The sequence below is a fragment of the Arvicola amphibius genome, chromosome X (genome assembly GCF_903992535.2).
Source record: "Arvicola amphibius chromosome X, mArvAmp1.2, whole genome shotgun sequence".
NCBI classification, from domain to species: domain Eukaryota; kingdom Metazoa; phylum Chordata; class Mammalia; order Rodentia; family Cricetidae; genus Arvicola; species Arvicola amphibius.
Window position 1 is genome coordinate 5,188,838 of NC_052065.1, and position 22,821 is coordinate 5,211,658.

A 22,821-nucleotide genomic window follows, 5' to 3' on the forward strand; every position below is an offset into this window, starting at 1 on the left:
GTAGATTCCATGTGTAAGCATGTGGGCTGGGTCACTTCTCAAACTGTTCTAGGAGGTTGCTTGGAAATGCAGCTGTCCACAAGGAGTGTATGAGAAGAGTGAGGGAGGGAGGTTTGTAGAATTGTTTGGAATGTTTGCGTATGATGGGTTTGTGTCTGACAAAACTAAAGATTCCTCCTCCCCACCTCCAGCACAAAATGATAAGATCGAAAACAAATATTTTTAGTCTTCTATGTCTACTTTACTGGACAATATTTAGAACAGGATTTAGTTTCATCATTCATACAATTAATATTTGCTATTTTTATGGCAAAGAAAAGTGGTGGTACTGACAAGAATAAATTTTATGTTAAGTATCTTTGAGTGTGTGCACATATGTGCAGTTACCCATAGAGGCCATGTGAAAGCACTAGATGCCCTTGAACTGAAGTTACAGGCAATTGTCAGCTACCCAGTGTGGGTGCCGGGCACTGAACTTGGGTCCTCTGGAAGAATGGCAGTCCCATCTTCCCAGTCCCAGGAAGAAAGTTTGAAATTTTTGATTCATAGGTATTTTTACTTAATATCTTTCCCCCCTCATTCATACTTGGCATAGTCATTATAAATCAGAAAAATAAACCTAGCTAATCAGAACTTTGGAAGATGATATTTTTCAGTATGATAAATGCCAAGAATTCATTTCAAGTTCTTTTATCTTTTCTCTTCATGTATGTATACACATACATGTATACATGCATTTGGAGACCAGGAGTAGACATTGGATGACTTTCTTAGGTGTTCTCCACCTTATTTTGCCTTTATTGATAAATTTTCTTCTTTGACAACTTTATATATATATGTATGTATGTATGTATGTATGTATGTATAATACATTATGGTTACTTTTGCTTCAGCTGTGTCTTGCTTTGCTTCCACTCATCTGTCCCTTTCTTTCTTATAAATGTCTTTGCCATATTCATGATGTTTTTGTCTTGTGTCCCACAGAGTTTAGGGTTGTATGTATGACCTTGGGTTTGAAACTATCCATTACCCTGGTGGGTTCATCAGTGGAAACATTATATAACTGGGTACTTTGACTTTCCTTTTCCCAGAATCTGTTAGTTTTAGTAGTGTGTGCTAAGCTTCTGCATTGTGTGATAGGGCCTTATGGTCCTCTTTCCCATTGTAGCTGTCTATTAAATGTGCTAGTTTATGATTGCCTTGGTTGTATCATGCTTAGAAAATAGCATTCCCCACCCTTCTCATCTTATAGCTCTTGCATTCTTTCTCCCCTATTCTTTTCCATAATGTTCCATAAGTCCTAAGTGGATGGTATAAAAAGTCTTAATTAGGTTTGAGCCCCCAGCCATCCTTTATTCACAATATGTTGTGCTTGCATGAGTCTCTGCATTCACCTCCATTAACTGCAAAGCGAAGCTTCTCTGATTAATCTTAAAATAAGCCTATGGAAATAAACATAGATATTTAGAAGACAGTTTGACACTATGTTAATTTAGCTAATCAATGGTAGTGTGACCTAAGGCCTCATTAGTCATAGTTTTGTCTTATTTTTCTAACCCAGTTTACAGTACTCGGCATGGATTTCCTCTTGTGGACTGGGCTTCAGATCCAATGAGGGAGCACTTGGTTATCCTTGTGTCAATCACGCCACTGTTGTACCAATGGGCACATCTTGCCTGGCAAGTTGGTAGTGTAGTTCAGCGTTCACAGCTGGGTAAGACCACTGTTACCTTATTCTCCCAGCAGCCTGAACAGCACCATCTAGCACTGTAAAAACTATACAGCAGGAAGCATCCAGCTCAATTCAAACTTGCTTTCTCTGTATCTTGTAACTAAGGTACATGAAGTCTTCAGCAATGAGATTTTTATCAACTATTTCTATAGATAACCAAGATGAATGCTAATAGCCTGTTTTGTTTGGGGCCTCTAGAGCCTCCTTAATCAACAACTCTTATGGAAGTATCCCACACCTGGCACTGTTTTTTAAGTCACCCTGGACCCAGCTTGCTTTTCTGTTAATATGAAAAAGCACTGACAAAATCATCTTTGGGTATGTTTATTTGCCTTACAAGTTACAATCATCATCAGGGGAAGCCAAGACAGGAACCTGGAGGTAGGAACTGAAGCAGAGACCATGGAGGAATATATCTACTACTGGCTTGCTTTCCATGGATGGCTTAGCTTACTTTTTTATACAGTCCAGGACCACCTGCCCAGGGGTGGCACTGCACAGTGAGATAGATACTCCCACATCAAGCATTAATTAAGAAAATTCCCCCACAGACGTGCCAAAGTCTCATCTAATGGATATAGTTCTTCAACTGAGGTTCCATCCTTCCAGACAACCTCAGTCTCTGTCAGGTTGGCATGAAAAAACCACCAGTACATCTTTGTCAACTCTACACAAACACATCTATTACTATTAAACTGTGATGTTTCCTTTCTTGCTTATCCTTAAGATCTCATATTAATAGCACAATGTAAAACACAGTCAAAGTTTAAAAGTACCTATTTGAACAGCATTGTTCCCAGCATTCCCCCCTCCATTTCATTTTGCCTATATTCTGCTGCCTCACCTCCTTAAAGCAACAGTCCAATTTCTAGTTTCCTGGATTACATAGGTATTCCAAGTTAAACACATAAGGAGTTGAGGCACTTAATAGAGACCATGCATTGTCTTTCTGGTCTGGGTTTCCTTGAATGCATTTTTCTAGTTTCATCCATTTCCCTGCTCATTCCTTATTTTCCTTTTTCTTCATAGCTGAATAAAATGTCATTGTGTGTACATACAACAGTTTCATTATCCATTCATCAGTTAATGGATATCTAGACTGATTCTGTTTCCTAACTATTGTGAATAGAGCTACCATGGTGATGGATATGCAAATGTCTCTGTAGTAAGATACATTTTTTGAGTCGTATAGCTCATATGGTAGTCTTCTACCATATGAATACTTCTAATTTTTTTGAGGAAATTCTAGACTGATATCTAAAGTAGATATACCAGTTTACACATCCATTACTGTTGTATAAATGGTCTCCTTGACCCACAATCATGCCAGTGTTTGTCATCCTTTGTATCTTTGATGGCAACCAGTCAGACTAGGGTGAGATAAAATCATAAAATAGCTTTATTATTTTTTAATTTTATGTGTATGGATGCTTTTCCTCATGTATATCTATCTGTATACCATGTGTATACAGTGCTTGTGGAGGCCAGAACAGGGTGTCAAATTCCCTGGAACTAGAGTTACAGGCAGTTGGGAGCTGTTGCGTGGGTACTGGGAATCAAACTCTGGTCCTCTGGAAGCTGTAACTGCTAAAGCCATCTTTGTAACACTTCAAATAGTTTTAAAATACATTTCCCTGATGACTAAGTATATTGAACACTTTTAAAAGTGTTTTCTAGCCATTTATATTTCTTCTTTTGAGAACTCTCTGTTGAGTCTCTTAGCACATTTGGCTTGTTTTTATGGAGTTTAGATTTTTTAGTTTTGTGTATATTCTAGTTAATAATTCTTATCAGATATATAGCTGACATATTTTCTCTCATTCTGTGAACTGCTTCTTCATTCAGTCAATGTCTTCTCATGCTGTACATGAATGTTTTTAGCTTCACAAGATCCCTTTTATCAGTCATTGGCCTTATTTCCTGTGCTATTAGAGTCATATTCAGAAAATCATTACACCTGTATGTTAGAAAACCTTAGGGTCTATATATTGAAGTATACTCTTTGCTTTTTCATTTAGCAGATTCAGGGTACCAGATTTTATATTGAGGATTTGACTTTTGTGCTGGGTGAGACATCGAAAAAATTGAGCGATCTCAAATAAGGAAACATTTTCAGGCCTTGGGGAAAAAAGCAGAACAAACTGGACAAGGTAGTAGAAGGGAAGAAATAATTAAAAACAGAAACAAACAAAAATGCAAAGAATCAGTAAAATAAAGAATTTGTTCTTAGAGCTGGACAGTGGTGGTGCACGCTTTTAATCCCAGCACTCAGGAGGCAGAGGCAGGCGGATCTCTATGAGTTCAAGGCTAGCCTGGCCTACAGAGCTAGTTCCAGGACAACTAGGGCTGTTATACAGAGAAACCCTGTCTCTGACCCCCTCCAAAAAAGAGTTTGTTCCTTGAGAAAATAAATATTGATAAGACTTTAGCCAGATCAATTCAAAGGAAGAGAACACTCAGATTAATAAAATTAGTTATGAATAATGAGATATAAAATAGGTATCAATGAAATGAAAATCATAAGTACATACCTTGAAAACCTATATTCTACTAAAAGGAATGGATAAATTTCTAGGTACATATGACCTACCAAAATTAGACTAAGGTGAAGTAAGTTAAAAAGACAAACCAGCCAGGTGGTGGTGGCTCACACCCCCCAACACTTGGGAGGTAGAGGTAGGTGGGTCTCTGAGTTCAAGGCCAGGCTGGTCAGCAGAGCTAGTTCCAGGACAGCCAGCGGTAAGCAGAGAAACCTGTCTTGGAAAAAAATGCAATAATAAAAATTCTCACAACTAAAATCCTCCAGTGCTACATGATTTTACTGAAGAATTTTATTATGTCTCAAAAAAATTAATACCAGTGCAAATTTTTTTTACAAAGTAGAAAAGAAAGGGATGCTTCTAAACTTTTTTACAAAGCCAGTATTGTCCTGACACCAAACTGGACAAAGTGATAACAAAAAAATAAATAAATAAAGCTCAATATATTTGATGTACATAAAGTAAAATATATCAAATAGTTGCATATTTTCTGTATTAAAAATATATCTGTCATAGTCACATTGCTTCATTCCAGAGATACATATGGAAATGAGTAGATGTAATTCATTACATAAATGAATGCAAAGATAGAAATCACATGACCAATGCAGGAAAAGCCTTTGGCAAAATCTAACATCTTTTTATAATAAAAGTCATGTGGGGGGTTTGTTACTGCTAAGATAGTTCATCAGAGATTACTCATTACTCTTGCCAAAGACTCAGGTTTGATATTCAGCACCTGGTTTACAGTCATTTATAACTCCACTTTCAGGGGATTCAGTGCCCTTTCCTGGCCTCTGCCAGCACTGTATTCATGTAGTGCACATATTCACATGCAGGCAAAACATAAATAAATCTTTAAAATGTCATGAAGAGGTTAGAGAGAACATGCCTCAACATGATAAAGGCTTTATGTCACAAACTTAGTCAGCATCATCCTAAAAGGAGAAAAGCCCAAAGCACTAGCTCAGGAAAAAGGCAAATTTTTCCACCGCCATTTTGTATAATGCTTGAAATCTTCACTAGATCAGTAAGACAAAATGAAATAAAAGGGATACAAATAAGAAAAGTCAAAATATTCCTTTTTGCAAATTATATGATTAGAGAGTCTAGATACTCCATCATATCTTTTAGAGCCAAATCTTTGGTGAGGTGACAGAATATAAAATTAATAGGCAAAAGTTAGTGGTCTTCTAATATATCAATGACAAACATACTAAAGAAGAAATTAATAAAATCTCATTCAGAATACCACACACAGAGAATATATGAGAATAAACTTAACAATGAATATTTTAAGATAATGATGAAAACATTTGAGGAAGACACTAGAAGATGGAAAGAGTTCACATGCTTATGGCTCAGAAGATTCAATATTGTAAAAATCGCTGTTCTTGCTGGGCAGTGGTGGCGCACACCTTTCATCCCAGCACTCAGGAGGCAAAGCAGGTGGATCTCTGTGAGTTTGAGACCAGCCTGGTCTACAGAGTGAGTTTCAGGACAGCCAGAGCTGCTACATAGGAAAACCTTGTCTTGAAAAAATAAACAATTGCTGTCCTTCCAAAGGTAATAATATAGATTCTAGGGACATTATTCATAAATGTAGGAAAAACCCTTAAAATTTATTTAGAAGCACAAAAGACACAATGATAGCGAAAACAGTTCTGAACAAAAAGAATAGTATAGGAGGTATCAGCATGTATAAGTTCAGGCTATACTACAGAGCCATAGTAATGAAAAACAGCATAATACTTGTGAAAAAATAAACACAGATCAGTGGAATAGAAAACCTGAATCTAAGTTCATGCTAAAAGATAACAAAAATAGACACTGAAGAGAAACAATTATCTTTCAACAAATGGTATTGGGAAGTGTGAGTTTCACCATGTAGAAGAAGGAAACTAGATCCACCTTATTTTCTGAGATAGTGTCTCATTGAATCAGGAGCTCAACAATTCAGATAGGCTGGCTTGCCTATAAACTCCAAGGATCTGTCTATCACTACCTCCTACCCCACCCCCTATCACTGGCGTTAGTAGTCTAGTACTGGAGATCTGAACTCAAGTCCCCATGCTTGCTTAACAGGTAATTTACTGACTGAGACATCTCCCTAGGCTCATTACTAACCATTTCTAAAATCTGTTTTATATAGAGCAAAGGATTTTTTTTAAAATAATACAAAAAATAAGCTAATATCTAGTTTGAAGAAATTATACTTTGGAGCCGGTATTAACACCTTAAAAATATTGTTGGTGCCTAGAATTAAGGCCTGTTGTAATTATTATTCTCCTGTCTGTTATACTAATAGAATAGTTTGGGGAACTGTATTTTTAACATCTAATTCTCTTTGGATCCTTTACAGAACTTTATGGGTGGCAGATTCCAGCCCCATTTTAAGTCACATCTGGTACGGAAGAGCTTGTACATTCAGGCTAAATACCAGCGTTTACGGTTTGCTGGACCAAGGGGATTTATTACCAATAAATTCAGAAACAGATTTCTGAGGAGAAAAAAGGTTAGTTTGATGATAACCTTTCAAAAATACTGAGTAACTTTAAATATTTGTTAGATAACTGGGTTTTTCATCTAGTTTAAGAAACAACCTACATTTTTTAAATGCTCTCATTGCATGGTAGTTAAATGAAAACTTCAAGATTAATGCTTATGGAACTGTGAAACTATATAAACTTAAAATGCTTTTAGCCATTCTACCTGAAACAATTTGCATATGCCAGTTTATTGTATGACAAAACTTTTCCTGAGAAGATGTAACATATGTGTCTACCACCCTAGATAGGGAACCTATGACAGACTAAAGTACGGATACCACCAAAGTCCCACTAGGTGAACCAGTGAGTTTTATTGGGGTTACTTGCAGGATCAGAAATGACTCAAGGACAGCTGCTTCACCAAAGCCCGCTCTAGCATTGATTGGTGGCAGTTCACAAAGCTGGGAACCTGGAGCACACTGTACAGCCTGCAGGCAGCTCAACAGGTCGGAGAGTGCTTTTTTAGGTGCCTCAGTTGGTCTAAAACCTCCAGGTAGCTCTGCTGGTTTCTGCCTCTTCTGGCAGTAGGTCTGGTCTCAATCTTCTTTGCAGCTTTTTTCCTTTGAGAACTCTTCTCAGTATTCTTGGTAGCTTGATTCCCATTTGAGTCTTTGCAGCTCAGCTTCCTTCCATCTGAGAGGGACTCTTAGCTTTTATTATTTACTCTGGCCAGAAGGGGACTCGTGAATCTGGTCAGTTTCAAGGACTTTCTGAAACTATCTTGAATTGTTTACTTCCTGCTCAAGGAATGTCCTTGCAGGATAGAATATTCCAATCTTGGAGGGAATCATTATACAACACAGCTCTTTGAACTTTGTATTTTAGTATTTCTGTCATTTAGTTAACCTTTAAAATGAACATTTAAGTAAAGAGTGGATGACCTATAATATAGCAGTTCACAGTTAGAGGCTAGACCAGTATAATATAGCAGTTCACAGTTAGAGGCTAGACCAGTATGGGTCAGAGGACAATTTCTCTGTTGCATTTCACTGCTGTTCTGATGATTTAGATGTCATCCAAGCGCACATTGGATTTTTAAAAATTCTTATCAAAAATGGGCCTGGTATGTAATTTCAGCACTTGGAGTGAAGAGGTGGGAGGATTACCACAAGTTTAAGGCCAAAAGTTTGGTATTCACTACTTTTCCATTGTCTAATAATACTCTTTCACTTGGCATATTCTTCTATATTCTTTCCTTTTAAAATAATATATATATTTCGAGACAAAGTTTCTCTGTGTAGCCCTGGTTGTGCTGGAACTTGCTTTGTAAACCAGGCTGGCCTTGAACTCACAGAGATCTACCTGTCTCTACTTCCCAAGTGCTGGAATTAAAGGCATGTCCCACCATGCCTGGCTAAATAAAACACGTTAAATTGATTAATTTTTTGTTTGACAATTTAATACATGTATGTAGTATATTCTGTTTACTTTGATTCCTCATTTTCTCTTTATCTCCCTCCTATCCCTGCCATTTTCCCTCCCTTTTCCCACGGGTCCCCTTTATCACATTCACGCCTTTTGTTTGTTTGTTTGTTTTTTGTTTTTGCTTTTGTTTTTTTGTTTGTTATCATTAATTTTAACCAAGATTATCTCTGTGGCCACTTCTTTGCAACTGTCCATTAGAGCCTCTTGGGCTCACCATTTAGCCCACAACTGAAGGCAATGATTATCTCTTCCCAAGAATTCATCAGTTGCCAAATGTTAAACTGGGAGGGTGTCTTAGTTACTTTTCTAATGCTGTGACAGAGCACCATGACCAAGGCAACTGGCAGAAGAAATAGTTAATTTGGGACTTATAGTTTGAGAGGGTTAGAGTCCATAGCCATCATGGCAGGGACCATGGCAGTGGGCAGGTAAGCATGGCACTGGAGCAATAGCTAAGGTCTCCATAATTCATAAGCACAAGGCAGAGAAAGCTAACTTGGAATGATCTGGGTTCAAACCTCAAAGCCTGTACTTAGTGACATACCTCTTCCAACAAAGCTACACCTCCTAATGCTTCCTATACAGTTCTACCAACTTACAGAGGTAGCTTACACGAGCTTTTGGAGGCCATTCTCATTCAAACCACCACAGAGGGTAGGGGCCTGTCAGTCCTTCTCTGATCCATGATTGGCTATTGATATTCCTGTTCTTGTGCATGCTAAGTGCAAGCAAGCTGCTGTGAGATCGTTTTTTTTTTTTTTTTGACATGGCTTTATCATGTCTTGAAGATAGTGTTTGCAGTCCTCCTCCCTATTATCTTGCTCTTATGGTCTTTCCATACTCTAGTTTGCAGTGTTCTTTGTGCCTTAGAGAGGTTGGCATAAATGAATATCCTGTTTCGGAGTACTTAACCATCATTTATTTGAAGCATCTTTATTGTTATTCACTACAAAGAAAAGCTTCTCTGACCAAAGCTGGGTGTATCATTTGTCTATAAGTTTAAGCATAAATATTTAGGCTTCAGTTTGGTGCCATGTTGAATTAAGCTAAACAATAGTAAGCTCTGCTCCTGGATCCATGACCTTCCCAGCCATAGGCTTTTTTTTGGACAGGATTTATAGTATTAGACTTATATTTCCTCCTGTGGAATTGGCTTTAAATCCAGTCCAAGAACACTTTATCCTATAATAGTTGTGCCACTATTGTATCAGTGGGTTTATATTGTCTATGGTTGTCATTATGGTATACCGAGTCCACCTCTGGTAAGACCTTTGATGCCTTTACTCCCCTAGCAGCCTGCATAGCAGCATCCAGCAGTGTGAAATCTAGCCAGCAGGGAGGAAGCATCCATCTCAGTTACAGCGTGCTTTCTCCTATATCTCTTGTAACCAAGGTGTGTAGAGTCTTTAGCAATAAGATCTTATCATCTAGTTTTGGTAGGCAACCAAGAGGAATGGCAATAGGTTGTATTGTTGTGGGAGTCTCTGGGACCTCTCTGGCCAACAATTAGTAAGGAAGTATCCCATACCTGGGATTTTTGTTTTATAAGCAGTGACTTCTAGCAGTATTATACAGCTATGCAGAATATCTCCTTTTTAAAAACATATTTTGACTTACAAAATAATAGATTTTTGTATTATTTTTCATAAGCTAGTGTCTGATTCCTATATCATAGTATTATATGTATGTTGATTTGGGCTATTCCAATTTGGCCAATGTCTGTGCTTGCAAGCAATCTTCAGATAGGCTTATAGAGAGTTTTATTTAAACAAAGCCCTCTGAATATAGCATGAAATTAGGTACCCTACTGTTAGTATGCTATATAACAGGTGATCTCCATTTTTCTAACCTTTGGAGAAAGGAATGAGACATGGAAGCTATTCTATCTGCCAGGTCTGAACTAAGGTACTTATGACTGACTAGAACTTTAAGCTTTCCCTCTAGCAGGTGCTACTGTAAAACTACATCACATGTGAGAAAATTGTTGACTGGTCCCATAAGTCCATTTTACCTCAGTCCTTATGCCCTAAAAACAATGAAGTCTTGAATTATTGGTTTCTGTTAATGTTGATTCTCATTTTCCTTAAATTAAGAACACTTTTACAGAAATGGGTTTACTGAGTGTGAGGTACCTTTTGCATCATTTTGTCTGTGTGTGTGAGTGTGGGTGTGTGTGGTGTTGGAGATAAAACCATAGGACTTACATATGATAAGCAACTATGCTACCTTTGAGTCATACCTGCAGCCTGCAGTTAAATCATTTAATATCCCAAGTTTTGACATCAGAGGGAACTAGAAATCCTAGAAAGATACCTTAATCTGTGTAGCATCTTGTGGTGGTGTAAATGAAAATGACCCCATAGGCTTGTATGTTTGAATGCTTGATCCCCAATTAGTGGAACTGTTTAGGAAGGACTAGGAGGTGTGACTTTGTTGAAGGAGATGTATGTCACTGCCGGTGGGCTTTGAGGTTTCAAAAGCCCCCACACCAAGCCCAGTGCCTCTCTTTCTGCCTGCTGCCTTTTAATCAGGATATAAAGCTCTCAGTTACTGCTCTAGCACTGTATCTGTCTGCTTCCCGGAATGATGATCATGAACTAACCCTTTAAAATTGTAAGCAGGCTCCCAATTAAAAGCCCCCAAGGCAATTCTTTTATAAGAGTTGTCATGGTCATGTCTCTTCACAGAAAAAGAGCAGTAACTAATACGCATTTCTTCACATTTTAGGTTTTTGTGATGTTGGAGAAGCCATTCTTTTAGTTAGACTCCACCTGGATTAATTAATTGAGGCATGATTAATTAAGTAGTCTAGATACCATGAAATTAGATCTGGACCTACTTATTCCCATATACCTGGTCTATCAGAAGTATTTTTAATAAACTTTATTATTTAAAAACTTGCAAATGAGTAAAAAAAATACCAGTATTAATCATACCCAAAGTCTATACAAATTAATGAATTTATATAAAGTTAGAATTAACATTAAAAATCTCTGAAGCTTCACATTAAATTTTACATTTTCAGTATTGGATATATTTTGTTCACTAATCCACCACCAAAACCAAATCTATGACAGAGTTAGAACTAGGGTAACAATTAGCTTTATATTCTTTTTCATAACTTGTGTCTATTACCTACATTCACTCCATCCTCATTCCCTTATTTCTAGTCTTTCTTGTTCTTTTTCATGTTATACTGTTCTCATATGTCCATGTGTTACTTATATACATCTATTATTGGCTACATTCTGCATATGAGAGAGAGCTATGGTTTTATTTATTTCTGAGATTCTGTAACCTTGTATTTCTGACAAAGGGCTAGTATCCAGAATTCACAAAGAATTGCAGAAATAAAATGCCAAGGAGATAAAACTGTGCCAGTCAACAAATGAAATGCAAATGGTCAATAACTTTTATAAAATGTACAGTGTCTCTAGCCATCAGGAAAAATGCAAACTAAAACTACTTTGAGATAATTTCCTCACCCTAATAAGAATGGTTGTTAACAACAAATCCAAGAGTAGAATTTGAAGAGGGTATAGAAAGAAGGAAATCCATATTTACGTTTGGTAGGAATATAGAGTAATACAGTCATTGTGTAAATGTAAGAATGGCCAAGATCAAAAACACTGGTGGCAACTTATGCTGGAGAGGTTGTGGGGTAAAGGGAACACTTTTGCATTGTTGGTGGGAATGCAAGCTGGTACAACCCCTTTGGATGTCAGAGTGGCAATTTCTCAGAAAATTAGGAAACAACCTTCCTCAAGATCCAGCAATACCACTTTTGGGTATATATCCAAAGGATGCTAAACCATACTGTAACAAGGACATGTGCTCAACTATGCTCATAGCAACATTGTTATAGACAAAACATGGAAACAATCTAAATGCCCCTCGACCGTAGAATGGATAAGAAAAATGTGGTACATTTACACAATGGAGTACTACACAGCAGAAAAAAGAATGACACCTTGAATTTTGCAGGCAAATGGATGGAGCATAGAAAATATCATTTTGAGTGAGGTAACCCAGACCTAGAAAGACAATTATCATATGTACTCACTCATAAGTGGTTTTTAAACATAAAGCAAAGAAAACCAGCCTACAAATCACAATCCCAGAGAACCTAGGCAACAATGAGGACCCTAAGAGAGACATACATAGATCTAATCTACATGGGAAGTAGAAAAAGACAAGATCTCCTGAGTAAATTGGGAGCATGGGGACCTTAGGAGAGGGTTGAAGGGAAGGGGAGAGGCAGAGAGGGGAGCAGAGAAAAATGTAGAGCTCAATAAAAATCAATTAAAAAAAGAAAAAGAAAGAACTACCATATTACTCAGCTTTTTCACTCCTAGGCATATATACACAGAGAACTTCATATTCTATCATAAAGATATTTGCACACATACCTATTTTTTATTACTGCTTTATTCACTGTAGCAAAGAATTGGAATCAACCTACTTGTCAGTCAACAGAGGAGTGGATAATGAAAATTTGGTACATATAAAAATTGATTACTACTTATCTCTAGAGAAAAAGGAAGTTAAAAATTTGCAGAATAATGGGTGGTTGCAGTTTGTGAATTCTAGATATTAGCCCCTTGTCTCCCATTCTGTGTGCTCTCTTAGCTCTGCTTGCCGTTTCCCTTTCTGTGCAGAAACTTCTTATTTTCATGTAGTTACACTTGATGATATTAGTATTAGTTCTGTGCTGTTGGTGTTCTATTAAGTTCTTGTCTACCCCAATATCTTGAAGGGTAGCCCCTGTGTTTTTTTCTAAAACTTTCAGTGTTTCAGGCTTTATAGGTCTTTGATGCATTCTTAATTGATTTTTATACAAGGTGAAAGACCAATCTAATTTCATTTTTCTCTGGCTAGAAATTCAGCTTTGCTGCCACTATTTATTGAGTAGGCTCTTTTTGCATAGTATATTTTTTTCACCTTTTCAAAAAATTAAGTGGAAATGGCTTTGCCATTTTATTTCCTGATCCTCTATTCTATTCCATTGGTCTTTCTATTTTTTTTTTTTTTTTTGGTTTTTCGAGACAGGGTGTCTCTGTGGCTTTGGAGCCTGTCCTGGAACTAGCTCTTGTAGACCAGGCTGGTCTCGAACTCACAGAGATCCGCCTGCCTCTGCCTCCCGAGTGCTGGGATTAAAGGCGTGCGCCACCACCGCCCGGCTGGTCTTTCTATTTTTATATAAGTATCAAGCTGTGTTTATTATTATAGCTCTATTGTATGATTTCCTCCAGCATTGTCCTTACTTTTTAGGATTGCTTTGCTATCTGTGGTCTTTTGTGGTTCCATATGACTTCTTTTATTGTTTTTTTCTAAGCATGCTAAACATGATGGGAATTTTGTGTTTCCCATCTTTAGTGCAGTCTGCTTTCTGTGCTATCAGATACATAAAACAGTCTTGGAAAAGTGGTAAGGGTTGATTCTAGACATGTGCTTAGTGCATCTCTTCAGTTGCCTAACATCATAATAATGGCTTCCATAAAACTGCATTTGATTCTCAACTACCCACAAAATAAGTCCCCAAGCAGAAATAGAAAAGTAGAGAAGACAAAAATCTCACATATTCATGACGAACTTGTGTTAATTCTGGCACCCCAGACTCCTTACATCCCTTAGCTACTTACAGCCCTTCAAGTGTATACACACACACACACACATACACACACACACACACACACAGAGAGAGAGAGAGAGAGAGAGAGAGAGAGAGAGAGAGAGAGAGAGAGAGAGAGAGAGAGAGAGAGAGAGAGAGAGAGAGAGAGAGAGAGAGAGAGAGGAGAGAATCTTCTGTAAGGAGAAGGGTTCAGAATTGGAGCACCTTTTGCCCCCGAGGGAATCTGGATTTTGTATATATACTTAACACACACACACACACACACACACACACACACATACACACACACACACACACACACACACGATTGAGCAAGGATTGGTCCTCTGCTTCCTTCTTGAATTGGACTGAGCAAGATGCACTTTTCATTATATAATTTTACAAATTGTTACCTCTTCCCCTCCTCCCATTTCCTTTCCCCTACCTCCATCCCCCCTCCCCCTCCCTCTCCAGTCCAGAGAGCAGTCAGGGTTCCCTGCCCTGTGGGAAGTCCAAGGTCCTCCCCCCTCCATCCAGGTCTAGGAAGGTGAGGCTCCAAACAGACTAGGTTCCCACAAAGCCAGTACATGCAGTAGAATCAAAACCCAGTGCCATTGTCCTTGGCTTCTCAGTCAGCCCTCCTTGTCAGCCATGTTCAGAGAGTCTGGTTTGATCACATGCTCCATCAGTCCCAGTCCAGCTGGCCTTGGTGAGCTCCCATTAGATCAGTCCCATTGTCTCGGCGAATGGATGCACCCCTCATGGTCCTGACTTCCTTGCTCATGTTCTCCCTCCTACTGCTCCTCATTTGGACCTTGGGAGCTCAGTGCAGTGCTCCAGTGTGGGTCTCTGTCTCTATCTCCGTCCAACGCTAGATGAAGGTTCTATGGTGATATGCAAGATAATCATCAGTGTGGCTATAGGATTGGGCCATTTCAGGCCCCCTCTCCTCAGCTGCCTAAGAGGCAAGCTGGGGACATCTCCTTGGACACCTGGGAACCCTTCTAGAGTCCAATCTCTTGCCTACCTTCAAATGGCTCCTTAATTAATATATATACTTCCCTGATTCCATATCCACTCTTCCCCCATCCCAACTGTCCCATTCCCCCAAGCTCTCCCCATCCTCCCCTTCTCACTTCTCTCTCCTCATCTCCCCTTACCCCCATCCTACCCCCACCCCAAAGCTCTCAATTATTGCCTGGCAATCTTGTCTACTTTCAATATCCAGGAGGATAACTACATGGTTTTCTTTGGGTTCACCTTCCAATCTAGCTTCTCTAGGATCATGAAATATAGGCTCAATTCTATGGCTAGAATGCACTAATGAGTGAGTACATACCATATTCTTTTTGGGTCTGGATTACCTCACTCAGGATGGTGTTTTCTATTTCCATCCATTTCCATGCAAAATTCAAGATGTCAGTGTTTTTTACCACTGAGTAGTACTCTAATGCGTATATATTCCATACTTTCTTTATCCATTCTTCCATTGAGGGGCATCTAGGTTGTTTCCAGGATCTGGCTATTACAAATAATGCTGCTATGAACATAGTTGAACAAATGCTTTTGTAGTATGATAGGGCATCTCTTGGGTATATTCCCAAATGGGACCTCCTAAAACTGAGAAGCTTCTGTAAAGCAAAGGACACTGTCAATAAGACAAAAAGGCAACCTACTGATTAGGAGATTTTCACCAACCCCACAACAGACAAAGGTCTGATCTCCAAAATATATAAAGAACTCAAGAAACTAGACTTTAAAATGCTAATTAACTCAATTTAAAAAATGGGGTACTGATCTGAACAGAGAATTCTCCACTGAAGAAGTTCAAATGGCCAAAAGACACTTAAGGTCATGCTCAACCTCCTTAGCGATCAGGGAAATGCAAATCAAAGATGCACTTTAAATGACAGCAGGGACCTGATTGGATGAGGTAAGGGTAGGGACTTTAGAAATTTTCACAAAGGAACAACAACAACACCAACAAAAGCCTACCAATGGAAATAATCCTGACAAAAGAGGATTTCTTTTGGTCAAGATCCTGGAAACGGGCCATCTTGGACCAAAGAGAATATAATCTAAGAACAGTCTGATCTAATCCAGGACCCTGTTCCTTAGCTGGGGAATTAACTGTCTCCTGTCTTCACTTATAATGTCTGTCTGTCTGTCTTCTTTCTTCCTTCTTTTTTTTCTTTTGTTTTTGTTTTTCTTTTCAAGACAGAATTTTACTGTATAGCTCTGGATTTCCTGGAACTCACAGAGATCCACCTGCCTCTGTCTCCTGAGGGCTGGGATTAAAAGCATGTACTGCCATTGCCTGGCCATAATAGATCTCTTTATTCTTGAATTTTGTATTTGAACTGGACGATGAGGGATATTTATCTATTACCTCCTGGAACAGGGCTTGTTTTTAATCTACTATCACCAAGAAGTATCCCATGTAACAAGCCCCGTTCCAGGAGGAAGTTTTTGGAAAACTTGAGGGACAGTTGGGCATGGTGGCTCAGGCATGTAATTTCAGGCTAATATAGGAGCATCACCATGGGTTCAAGGCAAGCTTGGGATATATAGTGAGTTCTAAGAGAAGTAGGGATACGGCCTAAGACCCTGTCTCAGAAAACAAAACACTTTTGATGGTCTATTTATATATCAAAATAGAACCAAAACCTAGTTAAAAAAAAAAACGGTTGAAAGGAGGAAAGGGAAGGGGGGAATAATTGTATATTTTAGTTTCAAGAAATTAAAAAATTAAAATATAAGCGGTAGGAAGATAGCCATTAAAAAACCATCAGCACTTGTACATCTGGTCAGGAAGGCACAAAGTTCCTTAGAACTATCCGTACTGCAGTATTCCTTCAGTTCCTATACATTAGGTACCGTTTAGAACTCCCCATGGCTAGGAAAGGCATAAAAAACACATGGAAAGAAAGTCTGAGACTGGGATTTATGACCTTGGGGATTGAAAGAAAGCTTGAAAGTCATACAGCACAAAGACAAAGAACTAAGATCAAATGAATCAGCAAGAATTTACTGAGTTGCAACATGTCAACATATAAAGGAAATGTTACCGGAAGCATCATCACCTCTGAGACTTTGTGATCTGGGAAATGTCTTCTCTAATTCATTTCTCTTTTATACAGTTTTTAAAAAGCATTTTTGAGGCAATATTTTACCATATAGCTCAGGTTGGCCTTGATCTCTTGACCCTCCAACCTCAGCTACACAAGTACTGGGATTATGAACAGTATACCTAGTTTCTTTTTTCTTTTTTTTTTCTTTTTTGTTTTGGTTTTTTGAGACATGGTTTCTCTGTGTAGCCCTAGCTGTCCTGGTACTCGCTCTGCAGCCCAAACTGGCCTCAAACTAACTGAGATCTTCCTGCCCCTGCCTCCTAAGTGCAGGGCTTAAGGGCATGCACCACCGCCCAACTTCTTTTATACATTCTTAAAGAAGATAAGCATTTCTACAATGTATGATGGTAGACACCTGTAATTCTAGCACTTGAGAGGAGTGACCAGCTGTGAAACAGAAAGTTTGTGAGATTGAGGTCAGTCTTGGCTACACAGTAAATTCCAGCCTATGCTGGGGCTATATAGTGTCTGTATTAATTAAATCACTGCTTAGCCTGTTAGCTCTAACTTCTTACAATACTGTTTGGCCAATAGCTTAAGTGTATTTCTGGCTTACTCCTATATCCTAAACTAACCCATCTCCATTAATCTGAGTATTGCCACGAGGCTGTGGCTTACCAGCAAAGTTTCGGCATATCTGTCTCTGGCGGTGACTCCATGGCTTCTCTCTGACTCTGCCTCCTTTCTCCGAGCATTCAGTTTAGTTTTCCCTGCCTAGTTCTACTCTGTCCTATCAACAGGGCAAGGCAGTTTCTTTATTCACCAGTGGTATTTACAGCATATAGAAGGGAATCCCACATCATTATCTGCTTTTGTTTGGTTATTAATAGCACATCTTATTTATATATCTGCTTCCCTAGAGGGTTTTTTTCTTTCTTCTTTACTTTCTTATTTTAGACAGGTTCTCTTTTTGTACCCCCTGGCTGTCCTGAAGTCACTCTATAGATCAGGCTGGGAACTCTTAGAGATCTGCCCATCTCTGTTTCCTAGTGCTAGGATTAAAGGTGTATGCCACCAGGCCTGGCTTTTCTGTGGGTTCTTGACTCACTGAAGCTTTACCCTACCATATATTTTGCTAGTATTTACTTTATGTTTGGCAACTGTTTAGGTTGGCTTCATATATCATTGGACTTTTTAAAGACTGATGTGAATCTGTCATGTTTCTCCAGTATGACTTTGAGGTTTTATATCAAAATTATGCTTAGAAAAATTCTTTACTGTGTCAAGTGGTTTTATAGTTAACATACTTAATCCATTAGATTTTTTATGATATAATATGAAACCAAGATCTGTTTCCTACTAGTAGTTTTATAACATCATTTATTGAATACTTTGTCCTTTCCTTGCCAATTGAAAATGCCCTTTTCAAGCCAGACATAGTGGCAAACACCTTTAATAGCAGCACTTGGTAGGTAGAGGCAGGTAGATCTCTTGAGTTTGAGAGCAACATAGTCTACAGAGTGAGTTCAAGGACAGCCAGGACTGTTGAGAAACCCTGTCTCAAAAAGAAAAAAGGAAGAAAGAAAGAAAAGAAAAGGAAGGAAATTGTCCCTTCATTTTAAGCTAGATTCTTAGATATCATTGGCCTATATTTAGGAGCATTCCAAACCATTGTGTTTTCCTGATCCTGTAATTTACTTATCTCTTGGTTCCTAACATAGTTAGTGTTCTATTATAACTTATATACACAAACACTTTCCAAGTATCTGTTTTTGAAACAAAAAAACAAACCTGTTACCCAGGTCTAGCCTTACGATCTCTTTCCAGGTACTTTTCACCATAGTCATCTGCATTTTGAAGTGTGTTTTCATTGTTCTTACTATTCTCTTAGCTAGAAATAGCCTTAGTACCATCACCTACCCTTCTGGAAGCAGGGTCTTGCTATGTAGTTCAGGTTGGCCTCAGACTGATCCTGTTTTACCTCCCAAGTGCTGGAATTTCAGGCATATGCCAGCAAACTTGACTTCCATTCTTTACTGTAAAATCTTCCTTTCTTTGTAGAGCTACTGAAAAACTTTGCCAACCTTCCGCCTCACTTCTTTAAGTCTTGTTTCATTTAGTCTCTAAGTTATTTCTGTTTGTCTATCATTTGTCAAACAGACAATCCACTTCTTAAGGCTAGACCATGCCTCATCAGTCTATCCTCTGTTTTACTTTTGTCATTCTCAGTCTTGAAAATGTGTTTTTTTAATGAAATTGAATTTGGATCATGAATATACACATACATACATGCTCCAAAAGGTTGGTGAGCAAAAACTGCCAGAGGAGCAAAAAATTGTGTTTGATCATCTACAAAGACAAAAAAGTATTTAACTATATTGGTATGTGACTGGTTTGTTACAATGAAAGGATACACAGCAAAATTGAGGGGAAAGTTCCTGCAAATTTGTGAGGGTCATTTCTCAATGGAGCCACTCAAGGCATGAATAATTCCTTCAGCAGTTGGTTATGATATTGTATATGCAGTGTTGCCAGCTGGAGCTCACTAGAGACTCAGTTGGCCCAGTGTTGTTACAAAGAGCTTATCATGTGGACACCCCTTAGTGGACACACATCCACATTCTAAGCTCTCAAAAGGAAATAGCATAAACCATGTTATTTACACTTTGAGTACTCTCCAATTAATGGTCACACTCCCTGAAATGTCAGCCATAGGCCAGCCTTGAAAGCAGACACTTCCAAGGATAACAGTAACTCCTGTTATGTTAACTCTTTTCTGAGAAGTCATATGTTTGAAGAGCTTAATTTCTCTAAAGGGAAAGATGTCTGTGGCAAGAGTAGTGAGTAGATATGCACTAAGTACTTTCACTGACACTGTCTTCCCAGAGGTTGTAAGCTGAGGCTTGTAAAAGACCTAGACACAGAAAGATCTGAAGCCTCTGTGGTCCATGTTTGTCAGTAGTATGTAGTATTAAGGAGAAAGAAATACACAATATACTGAGGGCCTCAAATTGTGTGTAATTTATTTCTTATTTGAAGTGGTAGCAGTAGGATACTTTTGTGTGGAGTAAGAAGAGAAGGTAGTGCTTTAGGACAGCCACTTGGATAGTAGTGGGTAGTAGGGTCCCAGGAAATTAAGATGAGACACAGTAAGACTAGTGTAGAAGGAGGAGGCCACTTGTTCCTCCCGGCCACCCAGAACCAAAATAACCACACAGAAACTGTATTATTTAAGTCACTTCTTGGCCCATTAGCTCTAGCTAACTCTTAGTTATTGGCTAACTCTTACATATTAATTTAATCCATCTCCATTAATCTGTGTATCTCCACATGGCAGTATCTTACTGGCAAAGTTTCCACATGTCTGAGTCTGGCCATGGCTCCATGGAGTCCCTCGGCGTCCCTCTGACTCCGCCCTTCTTTTTCCCAGCATTCAGCCTAACTTTCCCTGCCTACCTAAGTTCTGCCTTGCTATAGGTCCAAAGCAGTTTCTTTATTCATTAATAGTAATCACAGCACACAGAAGGGACTCCCAGATCAGACTAGCATGGTAGCATTTGCAGTGATCCTGTGTTGTTAAGAAAGCTTAGCTAGGCAGTGGTGGCTCACATCTTTAATCCTGTACTGGGGAGGCAGAGACAGGTGGATTTTTGAGTTCAAGTTCAGCCTGTTCTACAGTGAGTTCCCTGACGACCAGAACTGTTACACAGAGAAACTCTGTCTTGGAGAAGAAAAGAAAACAAAACGAAACCTAGACAAGCTAGTGGTGGTGTACTTCTTTAATCCCAGCACTGGAGAGGCAGAAAGCAGGTGGATCTCTGAGTTAGAGGCCAGCCTGGCCTACAGAGTGAATCCTAGGACAGCTAAAGCTACACAGAAAAACCCTGTCTCAGAAAACCAAAAAAGGGGAAAACCTAGACAAAAATCTAGTCCAGTATTACACTTAAAAATAACTTTTAAGGGCTAGAGAGATGACTCAGTGGTTAAGAGCATTGCCTGCTCTTCCAAAGGTCCTGAGTTCAATTCCCAGCAACCACCTGGTGGCTCACAACCATCTGTAATAAGGTCTGGTGCCCTCTTCTGGCCTGCAGGCATACACACAGATAGAATATTGTATATATAATAAATAAATAAATATTAAAAAAAATAACTTTCAAATCATTGGAGGAGTGAGAGATCAGTTTGAGAGATGATAAGAAAGTATGTCAAGATGAAAGTAGTTCAAAGATTGCATGCTTTTAAAAATAAGATTTTTCTGTTGAAATTTTCTTTAGAATTATTGTACTTAGAATTTGTTTTCAAAGTTGTTAGTTGGTGACATTTTCTTTGAAGATAATATGGTTTTATATTGTATACTTAATAAAGAATAAAATACAATGCCATCTACAACTTTTAGATGAATAATGTTGAAAAAATGTATATGCATGTGCTAACATTTCATTAAGCAAGATAGAAGGAATAATAAGATTTTTCTATCAGCATTGTTTTTATTTGGAATTAAACATTTCCATTCTAATATGAATTCTAAAAATAAACACAATTTTGCATTTTTTTCAGTTTTAATGTAAGAGCCTAGTTAAAAGGTAAGGATATATTTGAATGAATTTTATTTTCAGTGTCTTTGAAATACATGTCATTCTGCCATTTTTAGTTTTATTATTTGCTTAGTTTATATCAAGTTTGTACTTGGTAATTTAATGTTTTTGCATCATACCACAATATAAAACCCACACTTACTACCTTTATCATAATCGTTCTGTCCTTGTGAGGTTTTTTCTCATATTTATTGAAACCTTATGTCTTTATGTTGACAACCATCTGAAAATTTTCTAAAAGCTTTCTTTGCAATTATCAAGTCATTACAAGAGTCTATGTAGTTTTGGAATAAGAAGTACTATGTGATGGAAAGGATAACATGCTAGTTAGGCACATCTGTGCCTCTGTTGTATCAGGCTGGGGACTGGAAAGGCAACATTTGAATCTTGAGTTTAGGCCAGAGTGCTTTCCCAGAAAAACTCCCAAGGAACACTGTGTTTTCTCCATTTGCTAAGACCAGTGCCATCTAATGGGGTTTTTGTCTGATCCATTTTTGCCTGTTTTGGTTTGTTCCGTGTTTGGATGGCATCTTCAGGGTTCCACATTACTTTGTGTGAATTGTAAGGTGCAAGTTAGCAGTGTACAGATGAAAGCATTTTGAGAACTGCACTGTGGGTCAAACTCTAGCTCAGATGTTATAACTGATTCTTCTATTGAAGCTCATATTTCTTTTGTTTTCTCTTGATAGGAATACACAATATTGCCACAAGAAACCAACTTGGAATTGTTGCAGTGGAACTGGCGCTACATGAGGACTTAACTGAGCATCTTGTTTGGTCAGGAATTGGAATTGACACTAAGACACTAGTACTGTAACTTTCTTGATAAAATATCTTTATTTTTCAGTAGTGGAATGCTGCAACTTTTTTACACTTAACAATCACTGTTAATCACTGTTAATTCAGTTTCAAAACTGTATTTAACTACAACTCTTTTGCAGAAACTCTCAGCAGGATCATTTGAGGGGCATTATTTGTTGATACATCTTTTTCTGAGTATGGTTTCACCAAGAGAATTTAATCAAGTTATAGCTAAACATTTATATGTTGAAAGCTTTGTTTATGTTATAAAAAACAAGCATCAGAATTATATAGTGTCTGTAAATGAAATAACTTTAAACAGTGGCCTTACAGTAACAAATTTTATACTGGCTTTTTTTTCTGATGACATTTTGACTTCTAACTTGAAGTTTTCTGAAATTTCTGGAGATCAAGGCCTATCTATGTACATCACCCATTTTATAATCAAATATAAAAAGCCTAGAGAAAAGGTGCTTCTTCTCCATCGGGTCATGGCA

At 38.1% G+C, this 22,821-nt stretch overlaps 1 protein-coding gene across 4 annotated transcripts in view; it reads left to right on the forward strand.

Moving 5' to 3' along the window:
* The window catches only part of Bclaf3 (BCLAF1 and THRAP3 family member 3), a 62,634-nt gene extending 40,340 nt beyond the window's left edge, over positions 1-22,294 (forward strand). For 2 of the 4 annotated variants that reach the window (XM_038316397.1, XM_038316399.1), the window contains exon 11: positions 22,213-22,294. In XM_038316397.1, coding sequence (XP_038172325.1) covers positions 22,213-22,284 — 72 coding nt within the window. In that variant the 3' untranslated portion in view covers positions 22,285-22,294. Of the gene's footprint in view, positions 1-6,634; positions 6,788-21,485; positions 21,512-22,212 lie in introns of all 4 variants that reach the window. The other 2 variants (XM_038316396.1, XM_038316398.1) reach the window with 2 other exon arrangements.
* The last annotated feature ends 527 nt before the right edge of the window (positions 22,295-22,821 follow it).